Source organism: Pleurodeles waltl, chromosome 1_1 (assembly GCF_031143425.1).
Source record: "Pleurodeles waltl isolate 20211129_DDA chromosome 1_1, aPleWal1.hap1.20221129, whole genome shotgun sequence".
In the NCBI taxonomy this organism is placed as follows: Eukaryota; Metazoa; Chordata; class Amphibia; order Caudata; family Salamandridae; genus Pleurodeles; species Pleurodeles waltl.
The window spans coordinates 134,530,156-134,552,639 of NC_090436.1; the positions used below are offsets into that span (position 1 = coordinate 134,530,156).

At 49.3% G+C, this 22,484-nt stretch overlaps 1 protein-coding gene across 1 annotated transcript in view; it reads right to left on the reverse strand.

Annotated features, from left to right (window-relative positions):
- SKOR2 (SKI family transcriptional corepressor 2) overlaps positions 1–10,423 on the reverse strand; it is a 56,343-nt gene extending 45,920 nt beyond the window's left edge. Inside the window, exons 1-4 of the mRNA XM_069236812.1 lie at positions 10,134–10,423; positions 4,544–6,325; positions 3,187–3,250; positions 1,489–1,563 (exon numbers count right to left, since the gene is read on the reverse strand). Coding sequence (XP_069092913.1) covers positions 1,489–1,563; positions 3,187–3,250; positions 4,544–6,283 — 1,879 coding nt within the window. The 5' untranslated portion in view covers positions 6,284–6,325; positions 10,134–10,423. The remainder of the gene's footprint in view (positions 1–1,488; positions 1,564–3,186; positions 3,251–4,543; positions 6,326–10,133) is intronic.
- Positions 10,424–22,484: the final 12,061 nt, after the last annotated feature.

The following is a 22,484-nucleotide window of genomic DNA, read 5'->3' on the forward strand; positions in this document are numbered from 1 at the left end:
CCTGCTCCCTCCCCCCCTCACACACACAGACCGAGGCGCTCCATGCCTCACCAATGCTCTCCCTACCTCAGAGAGTGAGACTATCTCGGCCTCAGCCCCTGCTCACCCCACCTCACAGACCGGGTCTCTCTCTGCCTCAATCCCTGTGCTCCCACGTCACAGACCGTGCCTCTCTGCCTCACCGATGCTCTCCCCACCTCACACAGACCGAGGCTCTTCCTGCCTCGCCGATGCTCTCCCCACCTCACAGACAGAGGCTCTCTCAGCCTCGCCGATGCTCTCCCCACCTCACAGACCGAGGCTCTCTCTGCCTCACCGATGCTCTCCCCACCTCACAGACCGAGGCTCTCTCTGCCTCGCCGATGCTCTCCCCACCTCACAGACCGAGGCTCTCTCTGCCTCACCGATGCTCTCCCCACCTCACAGACCGAGGCTCTCTCTGCCTCGCCGATGCTCTCCCCACCTCACAGACCGAGGCTCTCTCTGCCTCTGCTCTCCCACCTCACACAAACCGAGGCTCTCTCTGCCTCACCGATGCTCTCCCCACCTCACAGACCGAGGCTCTCTCTGCCTCACCGATGCTCTCCCCACCTCACAGACCGAGGCTCTCTCTGCCTCGCCGATGCTCTCCCCACCTCACAGACCGAGGCTCTCTCTGCCTCTGCTCTCCCACCTCACACAAACCGAGGCTCTCTCTCCCTCACCGATGCTCTCCCCACCTCACAGACCGAGGCTCTCTCTGCCTCACCGAGGCTCTCTCTGCCTCACCGATGCTCTCCCCACCTCACAGACCGAGGCTCTCTCTGCCTCGCGCGCTCAGTCTCATTTGACAGGCAAATTTGCAGACATTGCCCGAGGATAACAACCTCGTTTGACAGCCAATTAACCGTGAATAGTCAAAGCCAAGGCAGTTTGCATTACATAAATGGGAAATTAGATTCCTTTCCCTCCCAAGAAACAAAAAAGCCCCTCTCCTTAAGACAGCAATAGACATCTTAGCATCACAGCTTCTAAGCACGTCTGCCCAAAGCCCTCGGAGACATTCTGCAATCAGCGGAAGGTGGTTTCATTTAATTTGTATAATGTAATTTTTGTAAATGTATATTACATTTTGTGCGGAGATCATTATCACGCAGATAATATAAATGTTGGCATAGATGTCATAAAACACCTTTAATGTCTTTCTGACAGATATTAAAAGCAATAAGCGCTGATCCCTCCTAATGGAAGTTTTCCGAGGGAACATTTCAATTATTGACATTTTATGCGTTTTCAGCCACTTTCATTTTGCCACCTGATATATTTCTGGAATTCGTGTTGCTGAATCCTGGGCAATTAATAATACTCTTGCTATTAACGCCCCCGCGCCCCCCGTTTCTTTTCTTCTTGGTTATTGCTGCGTGGGATTGCTTTTTTCCCTACAGTTGCTTTTGCTCTAAATATTAGGTTTGTGATTAGAGAGTCTAAGGTGCCTTTTTATGGACTTACCTGTCATCTCTCGCCAGAAATCCCCGGTCAGGTGGTCGGTGTCTGTGATGAAGAAGTGATTGTCTTTGCTTTTTTCTGTAAAGAGGGCAAATAAAAAAACGCGTTTTAGTATGCATGAGCCGTTTTTACATTGACACATATTTATTATAGATAGATAAATAGATAGATAGATAGATAGATAGATAGATAGATAGATAGATAGATAGATAGAAGAACGTAGGGACGGATAGATAGATAGATAGATAGATAGATAGATAGATAGATAGATAGATAGATAGATAGATAGATAGATAGATAGATAGATAGATAGATCAGACGGACGGGCAGAAAGATAGATAGATAGATAGATAGATAGATAGATAGATAGATAGATAGATAGATAGATAGATAGATAGATAGATAGATAGATAGAAGAACGTAGGGACGGATAGATAGATAGATAGATAGATAGATAGATAGATAGATAGATAGATAGATAGATAGATAGATAGATAGATAGATAGACGGACAGATGGATAGATAGAGAGAGAGATAGATAGATTGATGGATAGATTGATGGATAGATAACGCACACACATTGTTATATTTGTACGTGTGCACACATACATGTGCCCGTATGAATACAGACACATACATTCCTCTATAAACATATACTAGTATATAGGTGTGTGAATGCTGGTGCTGAGACATTGAAGTGTAGGCGAAAAGCCTATAAGTTATGTTCTCAACATTCCTTTCCTGAGGCTTCGGGGTTGAGCGGAGCTGTAACCATGGGTGCGGTAACCCCTTGTTCTCATAGTAATTTGAGGACTGCTGTCTCCGATTTCTCTTTACACGCTGTATCTTATCCCCCCATCACTACCCCAACCGCACACACCCACTCTCACTCTGAAAGGGCGCCAGCTGCTCTGGGAGTACCCATCTGAATACCGCCTGGTGTTTACAGAACAGGGTGTTTGTAACTAACTTCTAAAAACAGGTGCCATATTGGCGATAATGTATACCTAAGTGAGCGGCATATGGACGGAAGCGCGCGGCTTTTATCGACCTCAGAAAGCTGAAAGGCTGAGTCGGATCTACTTGCATGTAAACCATCCCTACAGGTTATGAATGTTGCAGCAGCTGGTAAACTTGCTGTCCTGCCTTGGCTCATTATTTTGAAGCATCCAGACATGTATAATGGCTCCTAACCCCCCATTTCTAAGGAACTACCTCTGATGTCTGTGAAAGGGCTCTAGGGGTTTTCAGTCAACCAAATTCCGAACCGATTCCTTTGAGTTCCTTTAAAACCAGACCTATAAGAATTCCAAACAGCTCTGCCTTCCCCACCCTTTCCTGTTCAGTCCCCTCTGTGCCTTCACTTACTTCTACCCCCTACCTACAATCAGTCTTCTGATTTCTCGCTGACACCCCATTTTAACTGAGATGCGCGTTTTATAATAGTCTTGTGTTTCTACATATCAAATTCTCTGGGATTCATAGATTAGGTTCTAAAATGCGTTTCGTATTTATTGAAACAGATCCCATCTATTTCGTTTCAGTTAAAAGCTCGGTGACGATCTGTAAGAAAGTACTGTTTCACTCGAACCTATAAATCATCGACCCCGCTTCCGTTTGTGAGGTCCTTGATCCACCCCAATCCTCACTTCTTCTAGATGTGTATTTGTCAGCATCATGGGGGTTAGCCCCGCGGCTTACCAGGAAACGAGCTATCTTCTTTTGCTGGCGGGATTACATGGCTGTCCTCCTTGGATTTCTGATTCTGTAAAAGAGAAGCGACTAACATTGAATGACATGGCGGCCCCCGAATCAGTACTCATGCTTTAGGCATGTGGTCTCCCATGTTTCAGGCATGATGTCTGCCGAAATACAGGCATGCACTTTGTTTCCTGTACTTTTGACTACACTTTTCAGGACACCGGCGAATCAAAATGGCATTCAGTCCCATCGGGTATTAAAAATGAGCTACTTAGCGAAGTTTTAAACTGAGGTGTTTAGATATTCCTCCCCTAGCCCCCCACCACCACCCGCGTTGGTAAAAGTCGGTGTGTACTTGTAGTTCAGCATACTAGCGCACTCCATACCCGCAACACAAAATATCACTGTTCAATGCAATGCAAAGTTTTGGAATTTGTAAAATGACAGAAATGATTTTCTCACCGCATTTGAAATGTTTAAAACGATATGGTACTAGTATGTCAACTCTGTCAGTTTGCGGGGTCGATTTCCACTTTTTTAGCTGACAATGTTGACATTTCGTATCTGTTTCTTCGGCTTTTCTCGAGTGATGCGTCCGTCTCATTGAGTCGACGGACACATCACTCGGTAAAAGCCCGAGAAACAGATACGAAATGTCAACATTGTCAGCTAAAAATATATATATATATATATATATTCCCTCTTTCCTAATATCTCATCGGGGCGATGCAAAAAAAGAAAGCTTGCAACTTGTTTTACATTGTTGGCTAAAAAAAAAAAAAAGTTCGCTTAAACAGGGACACTGTGCATGTTTGCATTAATATATACATTCTTAGGGCTGCCATGACGGACGTTTGCAGACGCAGCTCAGAGCCCAGCGCCTGTTTAATGCGCCCGAGGTGCCTAAGGATATTTCATAGTTAATGCGTTGTTTTCAGACAGCACAGTTCAAAAGCAGAAAGATGTAGACCTTTCTCATTGTTCTCGAGCTGTATTATCTGAAAATAAGGCACCAGGTCACATAAATATCTGGTTCACTAAATTAACTGTCCCCCTTCAGGCGCATAAAACAGGTGCTCGTCTGCGCAGAGCCAGAAAAGCCCATTCTGATGGGGCCTCTGTTTTAGCAGGACAACCTCTAACCCTGATGGGACGAGAAAGGGGTGCGCTCGTGTGGCTGAAACTACCCAGCACATGTGCCCCCCTCACCCGGCCCCATTTGTACGAATTAACACATTGAACGCTTCGTGCCCACGGGGCACCCCATTATCAATCTTATTAGGCATATGCAAGCATTCAGCTCAGAACGGAATTTAAATAGTAATAATGAGCCAGGGTGGCCTCAGGGGGTATTTACTTCTTTGTAGCCGGGATCCACCGGTGGGGTGCGCAGAGGGCTGCAGTCTTTGGGGGGCTCTTCCTGCGAGTCCTTCATGGGGGCGAGGAGGGGGTCTCGCTGCTCGGGCTCGCTCCCGGGAGCTCTGCTGGGGAGGTGGGGGGCCTCCTTCCTCTGTCCCACGAGCACCCCTCGGTCCTCGTCCTGCTCCCCCAGCCCCCTGCTCTGCAGGTAGGGCGGCGCCCCGTCCTCCTCGCCCGGCAGCCGGTGGCTCTCCACGTCCACCTCCACCTCCTGCTCCTCGTCGTCCGAGTCGGCGCTGTCGCTCTGGTAGCTGCAGCTGGTGCCCGGGGAGGGCTGCCTCTCGGCCCCGAACTCTTCCAGGGAGGGCCCGTGCAGCTTGGCCAGGCTCTCGGCGTCCTTGCCCACGGGCCGGAAGGCCGAGTGGTAGGTGGGCTTTCGGGTGGGGAAGGCGGGCAGGTCCGGGGAGGCCTCGGGGTCGAAGAGGCCGTCCCGAGTGGTGCTGACGGCGCTGCCCTCGCTCTGCTCGGACAGGTCCAGGAAAGCCTGGCGCAGGCTGGGGCTCTCCGCCAGGGAGGCGAGAGCGCCGGGCTGGGGCTGCAGGTAGGTGGGCACCGGGATGCCCCCCGGCGCCCGGGGCGGCCAGAACATGCAGAAGGGCGGGTAGAAAGCCTCCTTGCGCCCTGGCCAGAAGAGCCCGGACAGCCCCGCGCCCTTCTGCACCCCCGCCGGGTCCCCATCGTCCTTCTTCTGGCACAGCCCGAAGGCCGGGAAGCTGTAGGGGCTGGGGAAGAGGGAGCCGGCCGGGAACTTCTGCAGCACCCCGAAGCCCTTGCTGGGCACCGGGATGACGGGGTAGCTGCGCGGGGGCTTGCTGGCCAGCGCCGGCCCCACCTCCAGTTCGTCCTCCTCCTCTGGAAAGCGTGGCCGCTTGCGCGCCAGCTCGGGCGCCAGCAGGTGGGGCGGCAGCGCAGCCGCCCCGGCCTTGAGCGCCCCCAGCGCGGAGGCGCAGGGCCCGTGTGCCAGCGCCCTCTTGCGGCTGCCACCGTTAAACATGGCCTTGACGTCCTCCCAGGCAAAGACCATCTCGTCGGGCGGCGCCCGCTGGGTGAGCCGCAGGTGGCGGCGCCAGGAGTTGAAGTTGGCGGCGTCGGGCTGCGTGTACTTGGCCTCGGGGGCGCGGTGAGAGTGGAAGATGAACTTGTTGGGGGAGAAGTAGAGGCCGCAGTGGGCGCACTTGATGCACTTGGCGCGGGAGCTGTTGTAGCGGGCGGGGATGAAGCTGCCCCGGCAGCCCCAGGCACACTCGTGGGACACATCGAAGGCGAAGTTGTCGGGCAGCTGGGGCGGCCGGTTCTCGCCCAGGAAGGACTTGCAGAGGCGCTCGGCCTCCCGCTTGGTGATCATGCCGCAGCGCCTGGAAGAGATGGGCATGGCGCCGGCGCGCCGCAGGATCTCCAGCTGCACGGGCGTGCACTGCACGCAGGTGATGCCCAGCGCCACCCGCCGGTTGTGGATCTCGTTGTAGCTATAGTGCTTGAGCAGGGTGTTGGAGATCTGCGCCAGGCACAGGCGCTCCTGCCCGTCGATCACCAAGGACACGATGGGGACGCCGTACAGCACCACCTGGCTGACCTGGTTGGGCTTCATGGCGCCGCCACGGGCCGGCTCGGAGGGGTAGGTGCTCGGCGGGGAGGCCAGCAGGATGTCAGTGGTACCCGGGAGGGGGCTGGTGGCCATCGCGGCGGGTCCAGTAGAGCAGCGTCTTCAAGCCTCGGTGCGCTGGAAGAGAAAACACAAAAGCGCTGGTTGAGAGATCGATTCAAAAGTAACTGTTCAATTTCACAGGATAAGTACAGACACTCCCGTTAACACGCCTTTCTATAGTTATTACAATATTTGTGTGACCGGCGTGGGCGTAGCTATCCATAGTGCAGCAGGTGCAGTGGCACCGGGCACGGAGGTTCGAGGGACTATTGGTGTTCTTTTCTTTATGAAAGCAGGGCAATTCCCTTGCTTGTATTGGGACCCAAATTGCACTTGCTAGGCCACTGGTGAGCAGTATCACGATGTATTATATCTGATGATGTACCACCACTAACCTAAGTCACTAGGGCGAATTAAGGCCTGTGCCTTTACAGGACAGTGAGAAATAGTCACAGTGCATTGTAAATCCATAACAGGCAACAACAAAAGGTCACCCCAAATATAGCACTGATGCAAACCACCTGTTCCCATCACCTGGGTGTACTTTAATTTTCCAAATGCGGCCTAAGATAAAATCAGGACTAATAATTATATTTTAGCTCATTTGGAGAGTATGACCTTCATTTACAGCGGATCTGCTACAATTATGGGGCAACCTCTATTTCGCAGCGGGCATCACAACTCTAAAAGGGCCCAGGGCGGGTGGCACTGTACTATTCAGAACATGGCACCGCATGCACAACACGTCTGATGCCTAGAACCAGCGGCGAGGTCTATGCAAAGTCCTACACGCTAATGCCACGCAATAGTTGTTCTGGCTTGCACGCGCCCGTGTGTTGCAGAAACACTTTCAAACGGAAATATAAAGAGGAAAGAAGAAAGTTTTAGACAAAACGGAATAAATGATAACTTTAATAAATGTGCACATTGAAATACATAATGCATTCTCTCAGCCACGCGCGCGGACACCGTCTGAACATAAACCAGTTGGTACCTTACGGAGACTACGGATGGATTGCGTAATTTACGCCCTGCCCTGGAATCACCCACGTGCGTTTTAGCAAAGCCCACACCACACACTGCATGCGCCGTGCGCTGGAGAGCGGGCCCTCATTTACAAAATAAAACTACTGCAGCTAAACTAACGAACGGAGGCAAAATATGTGACTTTTAATCTGGGGCGTCAAGGGAATTATTTGGTTATTACTAAAAATACATGGAACAGGATTGGTTGAAAAAAACAGCGGCCTACTTCTAGTGTACGGATTAATTTGTTTTGTTCAGTTGGAAAACGCATCAGGAAGTTTTACTGGTATTGCCTACTTAATTGATGAAGGGAATGTTAAAAAATTACATTTTTCTATATTTCCTACAACGGTTTCATACCGCTAAACTCTGGTCTGCGGCACCCACTGTTTATAAAATCACAAAATGGATTTTTGGTGCAAAAACCACCGAAGTGACAAAAAGTTTGTCGTATTACAGCGCGCTTTCTTTTTTCGGCCTAATACAACCATTTTTTTTCAGCGCTCAAACCAGTAGGTCTCCAGCGCTATACTGCCTGTTACGCCTCTATAAGTATTATTTGCGCCCGGGCGGCCACACTCCCTTAAGAGGACGGGCGTGAACTGGTCTGTACTTTCAACAGACGCTTATTTTGTGCCGGGCCCGCAGGTATCCCTTATGCGGCCGTCTCGTAAACCGATCAGAAATGGAGACATTTTAAATGGCGCATTTTCCAAGAGAAGAGCTGTCAATAAGGCACGCCACGGGCAAGTGAATATATCGCATCGGGGACTTCCTTGGGGCAAGGAACTGAGACGCCGTATCTAAAATTTCAATACATTTTTGCTTTTTATTTCAACTGGGATAGGCAGCTCGACAAATTGTTTACTATATAGATTCGCAACCCTGAAAGTTTCCTGCAAGGCCTGGATTTGTGAAAACTCCTCCTTTTAACATTAAACACAGCCAGATATTGGACAATTGACATTGTGCCCGAGCAGGCCCTATGGTGAGAGCCGAGCATTCATTGTAAGATCCAAGGACTGAGCGATTGTAAACACAAGGGTGGGGACTTCAACCACAAACCGGAACACGCCCGCCAGGGGAAAAAGAAGCGGCGGAAATAACGTTTTCGGGGACTGCGCGCTATATCGACGGAATAGCTGAACAATTCTAAGTGCATTTTAATCTCTTTCATAGAGTGTATAACTTTTAAGATATGGGGTCCCTTCCTTGTCTTATTTTCAAAAACTGAACAAAATATGTGCCATTTTTATAGGGTCGAGCCTCTCTGAAAAAATATGGCGCATTTGTTTATATTCAGTGGTTTGTGCTTGCTGTGGCCTGGAGCTTGCTGTGGCCTGGAGTTTGCTGTGTTTGGTAACTTCTAACCTCCGGCCTAAGCGGGAGATGGTCTCCTGTTACTGTATATGAATCATAGTGGAACCTTGAAAGACGCGGTCTCATCCTGGCTCCCGCCTTGACCTCTTAGTGTGATCGTGGGAGAATCATATAGTTGCAATAAGACCGTGACTTGTCTACAAAACCGGGAGTATTTAGACACGGCGTGCGACAGGGCCACGCTTTACAAAAGATGGAATTAGAGGATTGCATGAAAACGATTTAGGGCTTTCCATGGCCTTTTGTGGGGCCCAAAGCCCTAATTACAGCAAACTAACAAGAGAGACGGTCATTTGCGGTCAACTTTTGGGGGTGCGTGGAAGGGGCTTCTGAAAACGTGCTTTAGTGGACACATGGGCTACCCACGAAGAAGGGGAAGACATTGGGGCGAGGGGTGTTTATTGAAAGAATTATCAGCAGAGAGGTTCGCCGAAAACAGTGACGAAGGACGTGTTAACCCGAACACTGTGCCCCATGCACTGCTGAGACGCGCACGGCACACGCACAGAACGCACACACTGGGGCAGAGGCGCACACACACAAACACGCACATATCTTCATGAGTGACCGACAACGTATGGGGCCTGCCCTGAACCACCCTATAGCGCCTTACAAAGGCAGGCCGATATCGATAAATGGATAGCTAGAGCATTACTGTAGCAGCGATTTGCAACAGCGTACGACTCTTGGCGCTGTAAAAGTAGAAGAAAGGTGTAACCTATGATGTAAATAAACACATCCATGCACACGGACCAAAACACATCCACTCAGACACGGGAATACACACCCGCATAGCCAGACAAGCACATAGGGACGGAAACACACAGATAGAGGCAGACATGCACACACAGGCACACAAACACACACAACCTCGAGTGAAAAGTAACGCACGAGGCCCACCCCACACCACTGCCAGAGACAGTGATGAGGACCGGGGAAGTAAATGAAAATATAACCGTATTTATGTAAAGCAGCACTAGAGCTGAGATTTCTAGGCGCTGTCGCCTACAAACTTTCAGCCAAAGCATGCAAATAAGCACACACATACCGACACACATACATAGATACATACATACACGCATACGTAGATACATGCATACATACATAAATACAGGACAGGCACACATACGTATCTACATACATACATACGTACATATATACATGCATACATACATAAATACATACCTACGAACATATTGAGTCCAAACCGCACATTTACACATGCGTGACATACGAATATCTACACACGGATGTATACATACAAAAGAAAACACATAGGCAATTTGCACAGAAACGTACACATGGGTGCAGAAACGCACGCGCATACCAATAAACTACACATGAAAGTTGACAGATAGCTGGACACGCACAGACACGCTCACGGGGCGCGTGTGCACACACAGGACCCTGAGAACAGGACACGGTCGCGTTTCACACACACAGACGCACGCGGGGGTGAGAGCGGAGCCAGCATTACCTTCCAACAACCGAGCTGCTCACAAGGGGGTCCGGTGCATCTTTAGAGCGGGGCGGGGGGTTCCATCACATCATCTGCGGGAGGAGGCGGCCAGGGCAGACTGTCTGGGGCGCCTCCTCTCCGGGCAGCTGCTCTCCGGCCCGTCTCCGGCAGGAAGGGAGGGGCGCACACTGCAGGGTGGAGAGCCCCTTCATCAATTTATCCGCAGAGAGCGGTGTGTGCGCGGCTCAGCCCCGGCTGGAGTGCCAAAGCCCTTTCTTCCTATCCGCCCGCCATCCTTCACTCCTTCTGGAGAGGGTGGGGGCTGCGACGTCACTGACTGACAGCCACTCCCCCAGGCATGTGCATGAGGGCAGGCGGAAGGGACAGCCCACATCTCACACCGCATCCTGCCGGGGAGGTCGGAGGACGGGGGTCCCCCTGGCTGATGCACAGCCAAACTGCGGGAAGACCGCTGCGCAGTGCGCATGTGGGCCCAGAGGGCAGTGCCAAGCTACCACATGCACCTTACGGGGTTTAACAGGTGCAGAACAGATGTCACGTACGCAGGGCAGGTTCCACATGTTCAAAACAGGTGTCACACATATTGTGCAGGTATCACACATTCTGCCCACGTGTAACAAACGTGGGCAAGGCACCACGTGTACTGCGCCCTTGTCGTTCATGCTGGACAGGTACCACGCACTCTGAGTGGGCATCACGCATTCTACACAGGTGCCATTCAAGTTGGACAGGGACCGAGCTTTGTGCACAGGAGTTAAGAATTCTGCTCAGGTGATATTTTGCGCAGAAGGCCCACGTACTGAATAGTTGATGATCAGTGTGACAAAGACATTCTAGGTGCCTGGCATTGATTGCCAGTGTCACGTCTATCAGACAAGTGCTGCACGTAGAACTCAGGGTCTCAGAGTTTGCTCAGTTGCCACATATTTTGGTTGGGTGTCGCAACCGCTGCGCAGGTATCATACACGCAGGGTGCCATACATTCTGGTGAGCTGCCACACTGCGCGCAGGTGTCACATGTTTGGCTCATGTGTCACACATTCCGCATAGGTGTCACACATTGTGCATTGGTGTCACACACTCTGCATTGGTGTCACACACTCTGCATTGGTGTCACTCATTTGGCATAGATGTCACACATTTTGCATAGATGTCACACATCATGTAGAGCTGTCACACATTCTGTAGATCTGTCACACATTATGTAGAGGTGTCACACATTCTCCGCAGGCAGTCTGTGGGCTGCCACACTTACACACTGAGCACAGGAGTCCCAGGTTTTGCTAATGTGTCACACATTCTGCATAGGTGTCACACTATCTGTATTAGTGCCACACATTCTGCATAGGTGTCACACTTTCTGTATTAGTGTCACACATTCTTCATTGGAGTCACACATTCTGTAGAGGTGTCACACATTCTCCACAGGCATCATACTTGCTGGAGTGCTGCCACGCATTCTCCGCCTGTGCCGCATTCTTGACGGGGATATATTCTGTGTTTGTACCGTACATTTTGCGCAGTTGCTACACATTCTGCGTGTCACGCATGCTCTATCGCTCATACAGGTGCCATGCGGCTGAGATGTGCCACAAGATGTAATCTTTACAGGTGCCACGGATGCTCCGGGTTCCACGCATGCTGAACAGGCGGTAGACGTTGTGTACACATCCTGTACATTTTGGGACGGCTTGTAACTCAGACTCGAATTCACAAGAATATCGTTTTCATGCGATATTTTTGTATTCCCTTTACGCTCGGGACACCTACACCATGGACGTCAATTCACCGAAATGCCAGGGGTAGCAGCAGTGACATCACATGCCCTTTGACCCCCTCTTTCACTCATACACACATAGTTAAACATACCCACAAATTCACACTCACCTAAACTCTCTCTCACATAAACGCACTCTTACACACAAGCATGCACACAACACAACACAACACACAAAAGCATTTTTACTTACCTCAGCTGCCATGGGAGGGCATATTCCAGCTAATTTTACTTCATTTTTATTACACTAATAGCGAATTATATACATTTTATTCACTATTAGTGGAATAAAAAAATGACAGAAAACAGAGAGTGGAGCCCCAGCTGACATCCATAAGGACGAGCTGTCCCTGTGTTCCTGACACTGAAATTGCCACCTCTGAGGCCAGGGGTCGCAAAGGCAGTGCCCGGGGTAGGAAAGGGTAAGCCTGTGACCCCTAAATGACCTCCATTACTCACCCTTTCAGGCTAGATGCGCAAAAATTAGCGCAGGGCTCTGAAGTTTTCCTTCGCCGCCTGCGCTGCTGAACTTTGGTTGCCGATAACCCGCTCAAGCTTCTCCATTCCACGTCCCTGCAGCTCCTAGAACACTGTCACTCTGTCTAGGATTAGTTTATTCCCCGTTTGCCTTCTTATTCAGTTTTTCTCTCCTTTCTCCATTTTCTTTCTTTATCTCCCTTGGTCTGAGCCACGCCTGGCGAGTAAAAGTAAAGTAAAAGTAAGTCCCCGTCCCCAAAATGAGAGCCGGTGCCGAAACACTCAAGCTCTGAACCGACCACACACGCGGGACACAGTGTCGAGGTAAAAGCAGGATTCCTGGAAAGGGGCTTCCGTATTCAGACGTGAAATGAGCTCCGGAAAAGACCTCTCCCCCGCGTGCACAAGCCACGTGTGTGCTGCACCCGGACCTCGGGAGCGTTGCATCCGTTCATGCAAACCTGGGGTCCCACCTATCCAGGAGGGGTCTGGTGCGCAGAGCCAACGCGCGTGAGGCCTGTTACTGGTCCGGGCGCGCCAGGGCTTGGTATTGGCTCGCTGTGCGTGAGGAGTGTTACTGGCTCACTGTGCGTGAGGAGTGTTACTGGCTCACTGCGCGTAAGGAGTGTTACTGGCACACTGTGCGTGAGGAGTGTTTCTGCCACATTGCCCTGGTGTGGTGTTACTAGGCCCCGTGGGCGTGACATGTATGACTGGTCCCACTGCCTGTGAAGCGCGCCTAGTCCTCGAAGGGGTGTTAGTAGGCCTAGGAAGCGCGAGGAGTGGTGCAGTCCCAATACGCGTGAGGGTTTATCCAGTCGGCCCTCACTAGTCCCAAGGGCGTGGTACTAGCTCGCTGTGCGTAAAACGTGTTTTTGGCTCTCTGAGTTGAGACATGTTACCAGGCCTACTACGTGGATGGTGCCCCAGTCTTGTGAGAGGAATTACCAGTACCGGCGATGTAGTATGAGACGTGCTACTGGTCCATTGCGCATGAGGGGTGTTCCTGGCCCATTGCGCGTGAGACGTGTTACTGGTCCATTGCGCGTGAGGGGTGTTCCTGGCCCATTGCGCGTGAGGGATCTTCCTGGCCCATTGCGCGTGAGGCGTGTTACTGGTCCATTGCGCGTGAGGGGTGTTCCTGGTGCCGGTGCGGAATTCCTGCAGTAGCAGTTTCCAGAGTCCACGTCACGTTTGGGCTAGCAGCACACCTCGAAACTTCACCGCGTAGCTTCGTTGTCATAATAATCTTATGTCCTGTCGTGTTAGATTTTTTCGTGTAGCGCACAGTCTTCCACTAGCGTCACCTCGCGGAGCTAAATGTGTTCCTGTTTCCGGTGGGTCAGAATTTAAACGCGCCCCACAAGTCCGCACCTCGTGAACCGATATGGACACGCACTAAAACCACCAACCTGCCCGCAAATCCGGCTACCTTGTAAATGAAATTAATCTCTCTTTCATCAATCTGCAAAGCGCTTTGAGAGTCAGGTGATAAGGAGCTAGATAGGTTCAATCTACTACATGCATGTTATGATAATTACGATGCACTGTTATTAATGCCCTCAATATTATTAGTATTGTTTATAATATTATCGCTCACACATACACCCACACACGCACGCACACATGCTTTCTCGCCCTTCTCCGCCTCTTGACCGTAACACGGCTCCCATCTCACACCTGTTGTGATCCCAATGTTTAAATTCGGATCCTGGCAGGGCCCACCCATCCTTAGGTTCTTCTGAAATGGTCTACGGTGCCGCCTCCTGTCTACACTGCTTAGAAACGGCAGGAGTGCTCACTAAGCACTATACAAACTAATACTATCTATGTTGGATAAAGAATGGATAGCCAGCAAAACGGCCGTACATTCCCGTACAAAGGCTTTGGTGACTAAATAAATAAGGAGGCTTGAAAAATCTGTTGTTATTGAAGATATTTGGTTGTATGTGGAACAAATACAAGAAAAATAATTTTGTGTTTAAGAATTTAGGATAAAAAAAATATTTTTGTTAAAAACACACGCTTGGCGTCCATAGAATGAAGAGATAATTAAAGCCAGTCTCAGCAATGTGGCTATCATTTTCTAAAGACACTGTTGTGCTCAGAGATTAAACCCCTGGAGGGATGCAAATCACGCCGGGAATAGGTCTAGCATTGATGAAGTCGTAGTTAACAGGCAGCTCTGAAATACTATCTTCTGACTGTGAAATAAGGTTTTTAAATTATTTCACTTAAAAACGAACACACATATGTGTGTATATATTTATATATACAATGCAAATCTCTTCACGCAAATATTTGATTCTGTCTCTGTTTGTGTAAGTTTACATCAATGCAGGCTTTGTTTTTTAAACACTGTATGTCTCTTTCACACGCTCCTTGTCACATCTAGCCTTGCCAGCACGAGACATTGACCCCTGGTGCCACCAGTGTGAGGTGTTATCAGGGTACACGCCAAGAGGTCTCCCCCAGGGGCTCGTTGCTTTTTTTCGTCTTTGTACACTTTGCTGTCTAGTAAACTCTCGCATCCTGTTAACAATTCCTGATTTCACTTGTGGTTTTGTGGGTTTGTGCTCTGGCCGCTCTATTGGACTGTAGACTAGTGGTTCTGGTGGGGGCTGGGGGTTGGGGGTTTGGGGTGTGGGTCAGGTTTCTTTAACCTAGTGACCGAGTGAGCGTATGCTTGTGTTAGCTTATGAGTTAATTGGTCTCTTGGTTCGTGGGTTTTATTGGGGGCTTGCGGTTCTGTTCGGCTGTGAGTTAACTGATCTGGTGCTTCTAGTTAGTGGCCCTGTTTTATCGTGGCCCGGTGGTTTTGTTGGTCTGTGAAATAATTGGTCTGTTGGTTCGTGGGCTAGAGGTTCTGTTGATTCGTGGGCTATTTGTTCTGTTTTATCGTGGCCCGGTGGTTTTGTTGGTCTGTGAAATAATTGGTCTGTTGGTTCGTGGACTAGTGGATTTATTGGATCGTGGGCTAGTGTGTGTGTTTTATTGTACGCCTGTGGTTCTGGTGCACTGTGCGTTAACTGGTCTTCGTTTCTGGTCAGGGGTCCTGTTATATTGTGGGCGCGTGGTTCGTTTCCATTGTGCGCTAGTGTTCTGCGTTTGGCACATTTATACGTGTGTGATCCCGTGGGTTTGTGATTCACTGTGGTTGTGTTCCTAAAGACTTGTGATTGACTCTGCTTGTTTGTGTTCCCAAAGGCTTGTGAATGAGTGTGCGTGTGTTTCTAAAGGCTTGTGATTGACTGTGCTTGTGTTCCAAAGGACATCTGGTTCCCCGTGCTTGTAGGCAGCTGGTCACGGCAGCCTCTTTGTTTGTGCTTAGAGCGACCATCGTTTTTCGAGTTGTGGAGTGTCTGTGAGGTTGTCTTTCATTCGTGTGTGGTTTAATGATTTTACCGTACCTGTGCTTCCACGGGTTTACGCTTCCTCGAGGTTGTGTATTTAAACTTCTATTTGACTAGTTGTCCTGTGGCCTTGTGGCTCTGTGGGAGGGGATGTCAGTGAGTTAATGATGACCATTGTTTTCATTGGTTGCCCTTTGGGCTTGTATTTCAGTGGCCCGTCTTTCTCCGGTGTTTCTGTGGGCTTGTGATCATTAGGTTTTTGTTTCCATTGGCTGTGGTTTGTGTGTTTTTTTTTCCTTCAGTGAGCTCTTGTTTGGACTATGTGCCCGTGGCCTGTGCTTCTAAGGCCTCGTATTTCAGTTTGTTTTTCTGTGTGTTCGTCATGTTGTGAGCTTGTGATTCTGTGTGATGTTTCCTGCAGACATTTGTTTCTGTTTTTAGTAGTTTTCTGGACTCTTGCATCAGTGGGCTGTGGTTTTGTGAGCGGTGTGCGCCATGCTTTGTCGGGCCTGTGTTTGCTGCTGTTTTTCTGGACGTGCCATTATGTACAGTGTTTCTGATGTTTGCTTGAAGTTTTATGTGCCGTGTTTTTGTGGGCTGTTGTTATAGGATGTGTGTATGCTGTGAAACCATTGACTCGTGTTGATTACTTTTTTGTGGAATGTGCTTCTTTTCAGTAGCTGTGCACCTGTAGTCTTGTGATTCTGTCTGTGGTTAGTTTTGTGTTTTGGGAACTTTTCTAGGATCCTCACCTTCTGCCCGCCAGGATTCAGACGCGCACGTGTAGATTTATGGAAACGGAGCCCGAGAGTGTGACCCTGAGACTGGCAATGAGTGAAAGTGCTGAGGGGTTTAACTTTTGAAAAACTAGCAAACGCCGTGACTATCCCACCATTAGTGACCAATAGTCAGTCAATTTGGGGACCATGTAGTGCAATGGGACCCAATGCCTTTGTTTATCCGCTATGCACGTTCTCAACTCGGGTCCTGGCCGACTAGACGACTCAGTGTGTTAAACGCTCGTCTCTGACGCCTGTTGCTACCGGAAGTAACTAGCTGGAACGCCCACCTCCACCGTCCACCTATGCGGGATCTATAAATACTATGGCAACACGTAGCGTCACCAGCACTGTTTTCACAGCGCTTAGACACGGAAAATTACGTAGCGAGGAACTACGGTAAAGTTGTCAGTTAACAATACCTGCGCAAATTTGCCATATGAGAGGTTGTTGTTATGTGACGCCCGTCGCTCTTTGCATAGTTTGAAGGAAGCAGCGCCTAGAATGCCTCAGTTGTAGAACACACAGTGATCTCCCAGCGCTTACACCCACGCGTTATTTTACGACATAGTGTTTTGTGCATATATATTAAACTTGTTTGTTTGTAAAGCCGTAAATTGCGGAGATGGCGTAGACATGTATATACATATATTTCAACTGACTATTTTAATTACATGTTCTCATCGAGTTCTGCAAACCGAGTCACAGTTTGAACAGGCTTTGGATAGGGTCGGTGCTATTGCAATTTCGCGACAATGCTTGCACCGAGAAGATATTTGTCACTGTGCTTCGGTCCAAACGTCAGCGCACGATTTTAAAAAGTCCACCGGCGCCAGGATCTAGCGCTGAACGGACACCAGGCAGCAGGCAGCAGGCAGCACTATAGGCGAGTAGGGAGGGATATAGGACTACCACTAGCCCTATAGCCACCTGTGTCCACTGCAGCCGGACACCCACGGGCCGGGGCACGACACCCCAACACATATTTAACTTGTGCGTAATTATGGGATCCAGCAGGGTCCAAATTTGACCCAGATGAGGGGAGCTACCCCTTCTCCCCTCATCGAGCCACCTCATACCAGTTCTTCAGAAAGACTCTAGCCGCCCCAGCACCCCCCTTGCGAACTCTGACCCCACTGTTTGCAGGCCGGCTCTCTCTCCATGCACCGAGCTCTCGCTTTTCCCAGGTGCGTGCGGAGTAGCTGGCCCAGTGCAGATTTTTTCTTTGCCTTTTAGGAATTGCAGCCGTGCTATTAGATAGAAGCAACAGTACTACAAATCCCAGAATGCATAGCAAAAAAATGACTAGGCCAGCTGTTATGAACGGGCGAGCTACTTACGAACGGAATTGGGGGAGGGGGCCCTAAGAGTGTCTCCCAGCTGTTCCCCGTACTGTGGGTTATCTAAACAAAGGGTCCCCTCTGGGTACTAGACCAGGCCACGCACGAGGCTGAAGAAAGACGTGTGTCTGTCCGACTCCACCATCAACCAGGCCTATATTGTTACACTGCTAAATGGACGAACCCCTCTCGCGTGTATATTTCCAGTGAAAGGTAATACGAAGTGGGAGTAGTGTGAGAAGCCCGTCGTCTCTCTCCAGGATACGGCGAGCGGGAAGGGCCCGTCCCAGTGAAGAGTTAACATCATCAAGGAGGCGCTGCTCCAGCGGGCTTTAAATAACTCTACCGCGTCCCTGGCGAGCACTGGGATTCATTAACGACTAACTAGGTCGCAGGAACCATCCGGGCCAAGACAAGCCTCAGTGTATGTGTGCGCGGCTATACAGTGCACCTCGGTAGAATCAGTGTGTACCTGGGCTTTCAATGTATCTTAGCATAATCAGTGTGGGCACAGTCACTCAGTGTCCTTCGGTAGAATCGGTGTGGGCGGTTATGCAGTGCCCCTCGGTAGAGTCAGTATGCCCAGTAACACTTCGCCACTCCGTGGAGTCGGTGTGTGGTAACACTGTGCTCCTCAGTAGAGTCATTGTGCGTGGGGAAACAGTGTGCTCCTAGCTAGAGTCAGTGTTAGGCCTGGTTGGAGCTCTGGGTAGTTAATTAAAAACTCGGTTTCTGCAGAGTTCTGTGAGTGGGCGGAATCAGGCACTTTGTGCTGCTCGCTCAGATTTTTAGTGCTGGAAGCTTCTTCCATGTTGTAAAGTCAGCACAAACTGCACCACATGCTGCTCCAGAGAGCACTGCTTCTTTCTGCTGCTTGAGTAGTTTTTCTACTAGAGAGGTAGCTTTCTCAATACGAATGGTCGAGACCTGCCGTGAGCGTCTGCAATGAGAAATCTTTCTAGGAAGCATCCTAGTGCCCAAAAATCACACTAGGGGACGTAAATTCTCACTCGCCAACTTAGCTCGCGAGCCACACATGAGAAAAAACACAGCCACACAGCAGTTGGTAGAGTTCTGCCACAATTCCACCCTCCACTTAGCGAGCAAAACGCTACAACTCCACCAGAGTGGAATTTTTCACCAACTCCTAGTCAGTGTGTGTGTGGTAACTGTGTCCCTCAGTAGAGTCAGTGTGTGTGTGGTAACACTGTGCTCCTTTGTAGAGTCAGCGTTTGTGTGGTAACAGTGATCCCCTCAGTAGAGTCAGTGTGTGTGTGGTAACACTGTGCCCCTCAGTAGTGTCAGTGTGTGCGTGGTAACACTGTGTTTCTCGGTACAATCAGTGTGTGCGTGGTCAAAGAGTGCCCCTTGTTAGAACCAGTATGTGTGCAGTGGCGAGCACTGGGATTCATCAAGCGCCTTGAGACCCTACAAGGGTGAGTAGTGCGCTTTAAAAATCCTTGATTGATTGATTGATTGCAGTCAGAATATGACCCTCAGTAGAGTCAGTGTGTGCATGGTCATACTGTGCCCTTGGTAGAGTCAGTGTGTGTGTGGTAACACTGTGCCTCTCAGTAGAGTCAGTGTGTGGATGTAACAACGTGTTCCTCGGTGGAACCAGTGTGTGCACGGTCATGCAGTGCCCCTAGGTAGAATTGGTGTATGCACAGTAAGAATGTGGCCCTTGGTACAGTCAGAGTGTGAACTGTCATACTGTGTTCTTGGTAGAGTGAGTGTGTATGGTCATACTGTGCCTCTCAGTAGAATCAATGCTTGCTCAGCCATACAGTGCCCCCTGTAGAGTCACAGTACATGCAATAACACTGTGCCTTTCTGCTAAGCTGGTGTGTGTGTGTGTGGTAACACTGTGCCCCTCAGTAGAAGCAGTGTGTGCAGTAATACTGTGATTCTCAGTAGAATTAATGTCTGCATGTTAACACTGGACTCCTCTATGGAAGCAGTGTGTGTGCATTTAATCTGTACCTCTCAGTAGAATCAGTACTGAAACAGTGACACTATGCTCCTTGGCAGAGTCAGTGTGTGTGGCAATTCTATGCCCTCGTAGCGTCAGTGTACTTCTCAGTAGAATATACAAAGATACCCAAGCACTCAAATAGTATTCCAAATGTAATTGAAAGTCTATAGAGTAAGGATTTGTAGATGTTAAGTCCAATCAAGTGAGTTTTATTGAAACTTGGAAGATTCCGTGCTCCATGGATGCCACGCAGCTTTGATTGTTTGGAGAGATAGGGAGAGACTTATCTGTGCCTCATTACTGACTTACCTTGTGTTATCCAGGATCATGTGTACTTGGAAGATGGTCCTGAGCTTGGCCATCGTTCAATTTACCTATCCAATAACTCATGGAAACATCAAGGGCCATATTTATACTTTTTGACGCAAAACTGTGCTAACGCAGTTTTGCGCCCAAAAAATTAGCGCCGGGTAACGCCATTCTGAAGCGCCATGCGGGTGCCGTATTTATTCAATGACGTTAGCCGGCGTTAGCCGCCGGCGCTGTCTGGTGTGCGTTAAAAAAAACGACGTACACCAGGCAGCGCCAGCGTAGGGGGAAAATGGCGTATGGGCGTCCACAAATGGTGCAAGTCAGGCTGAGGCAAAAAAATCGCCTCAACCCGATTTGCGCCATTTTTTTACGACGCCCAACCCCCATTGAAATGACTCCTGTCTTAGCAAAGACAGGAGTCATGCCCCCTTGCCCAATGGCCATGCCCAGGGGACTTCTGTCCCCTGGGCATGGTCATTGGGCATAGTGGCATGTAGGGGGGCACAAATCAGGCCCCCCTATGCCACAAAAAAAATAAAAAAAAATACTTACCTGAACTTACCTTAATGTCCCTGGGGTGGGTCCCTCCATCCTTGGGTGTCCTCCTGGGGTGGGCATGGGTGGCAGGGGGTGTCCCTGGGGGCAGGGGAGGGCACCTCTGGGCTCATTCTGAGCCCACAGGTCCCTTAACGCCTGCCCTGACCCAGGCGCTAAAATCCGGCACTAATGCGGGTTTTTTAGACCCGCCCACTCCCGGGCGTCATTTTTGCCCGGGAGTATAAATACGACGCATATGCATCGGAGTCATTTTTTAAGACGGGAACGCCTACCTTGCATATCATTAACGCAAGGAAGGTGTTCACGCAAAAAAATGACGCTAACTCCATGAACTTTGGCGCTAGACGCGTCTAACGCCAAAGTATAAATATGGAGTTAGTTTTGCGTCGAATTTGCGTCGAAAAAAACGACGCAAATTCGGCGCAAACGGAGTATAAATATGCCCCCAATTATACAGGCTCAGTCACAGATGATCTGTCCTTGATGAGTTTTACGAGTTTTCTTTATAACTTCAGGCTTGGAAACTTTACTCTGAATCAACCTTTTGAAATCCGTTATATTAATCTACCTTGAAAAAGTCATGGATGATGACAAAACACGTTGGCTGTTGTTGTGATAATATATGCAATTTGGAACACAGAATCCTCCACGTTTCAATAAAACTCACTTGATTGGACTTATCATATACATATCCCTACTCTGTAGACTTACAATTATGTTTGGAATATTATATGAGTTTCATTGTATACTCCAGTACACAGTGGACCTATTGGACCATTGTTGTTCATGCCTTGCCATGGTAGTAGGGCACTTGATACCAGTCAAGTACTACCCTAATCAGCTGTGTTCTTTGTTTACATTGTCCACATTTACATTTGTTCAACAGGAGGTGTGCATATTAATTGTACCTCACAGTAGAGCCAGCATGTGTGCTGTAACACTGTACCCCTTAATAGTTTCAGTCTGTGTGTGTGATAACACTGTGAATCTCTGTAGAATTTGTGTATGCAGTCATACCATCAATAGAATCATGTGTGCCAATATACAGTGCACCATGTTAGAGTCAGTGCGTGTATAGTAACACTGTGCTCGCTGTAGAGTGAGTATGTATGTATATGGGTTTTTATAGTGCAAATGTAACCAAAAGGCAGTGGAGCACTGTACCTGGTCTAAGACAAGCATACATTAAACCACTAAAAGGAGAGGAAGCTGGGCTGTGGAGGGTTAATGCATTGTGATTTATTGTTCTTTAAAGAGGTGAGTCTTCAACTCTTTCCTAAATTGGAATAGTGTTGGCGCAGTGCTGATGGATGAGGGGATGTTACTCCAAATCCTTGGTGCATAGCTGAAAAAGGCTTGAAACCTTGTTTTTTCTTTTTTACACTTCTTAGTCTGCAGGGTGATGGCGTCCTGGCTGCAGGTGTGCCGAGAACCACCACAGGCAATGGGCTTGTCTGCAAGATAACCAGGGGTGCAGGTTTGTAAATTGTGCATTCTGGTTTTGAAGGTGATGTGAGCTGGCAGGGTGAACCAAGGGAGTTCCAAAAGAAGGGGGGTGATGTGATCATATTTCTTCAGGTCCTGGAAGATACCTGCTGTGGAGTATGGGATGTGCCTAATACATCTCAGTGTGTGCATTTACACTGTAGCTCTCGGAAGAGCTTATGTGTGTGTCATTGCACACCTCAGTAGAATCAGTGTGTGTGTGGTAACGTTGTATGCTCGGTAGACTCCGTAAGTGTGCAGTATCACCGTGCCTCTGTAGGATCACTGTGTG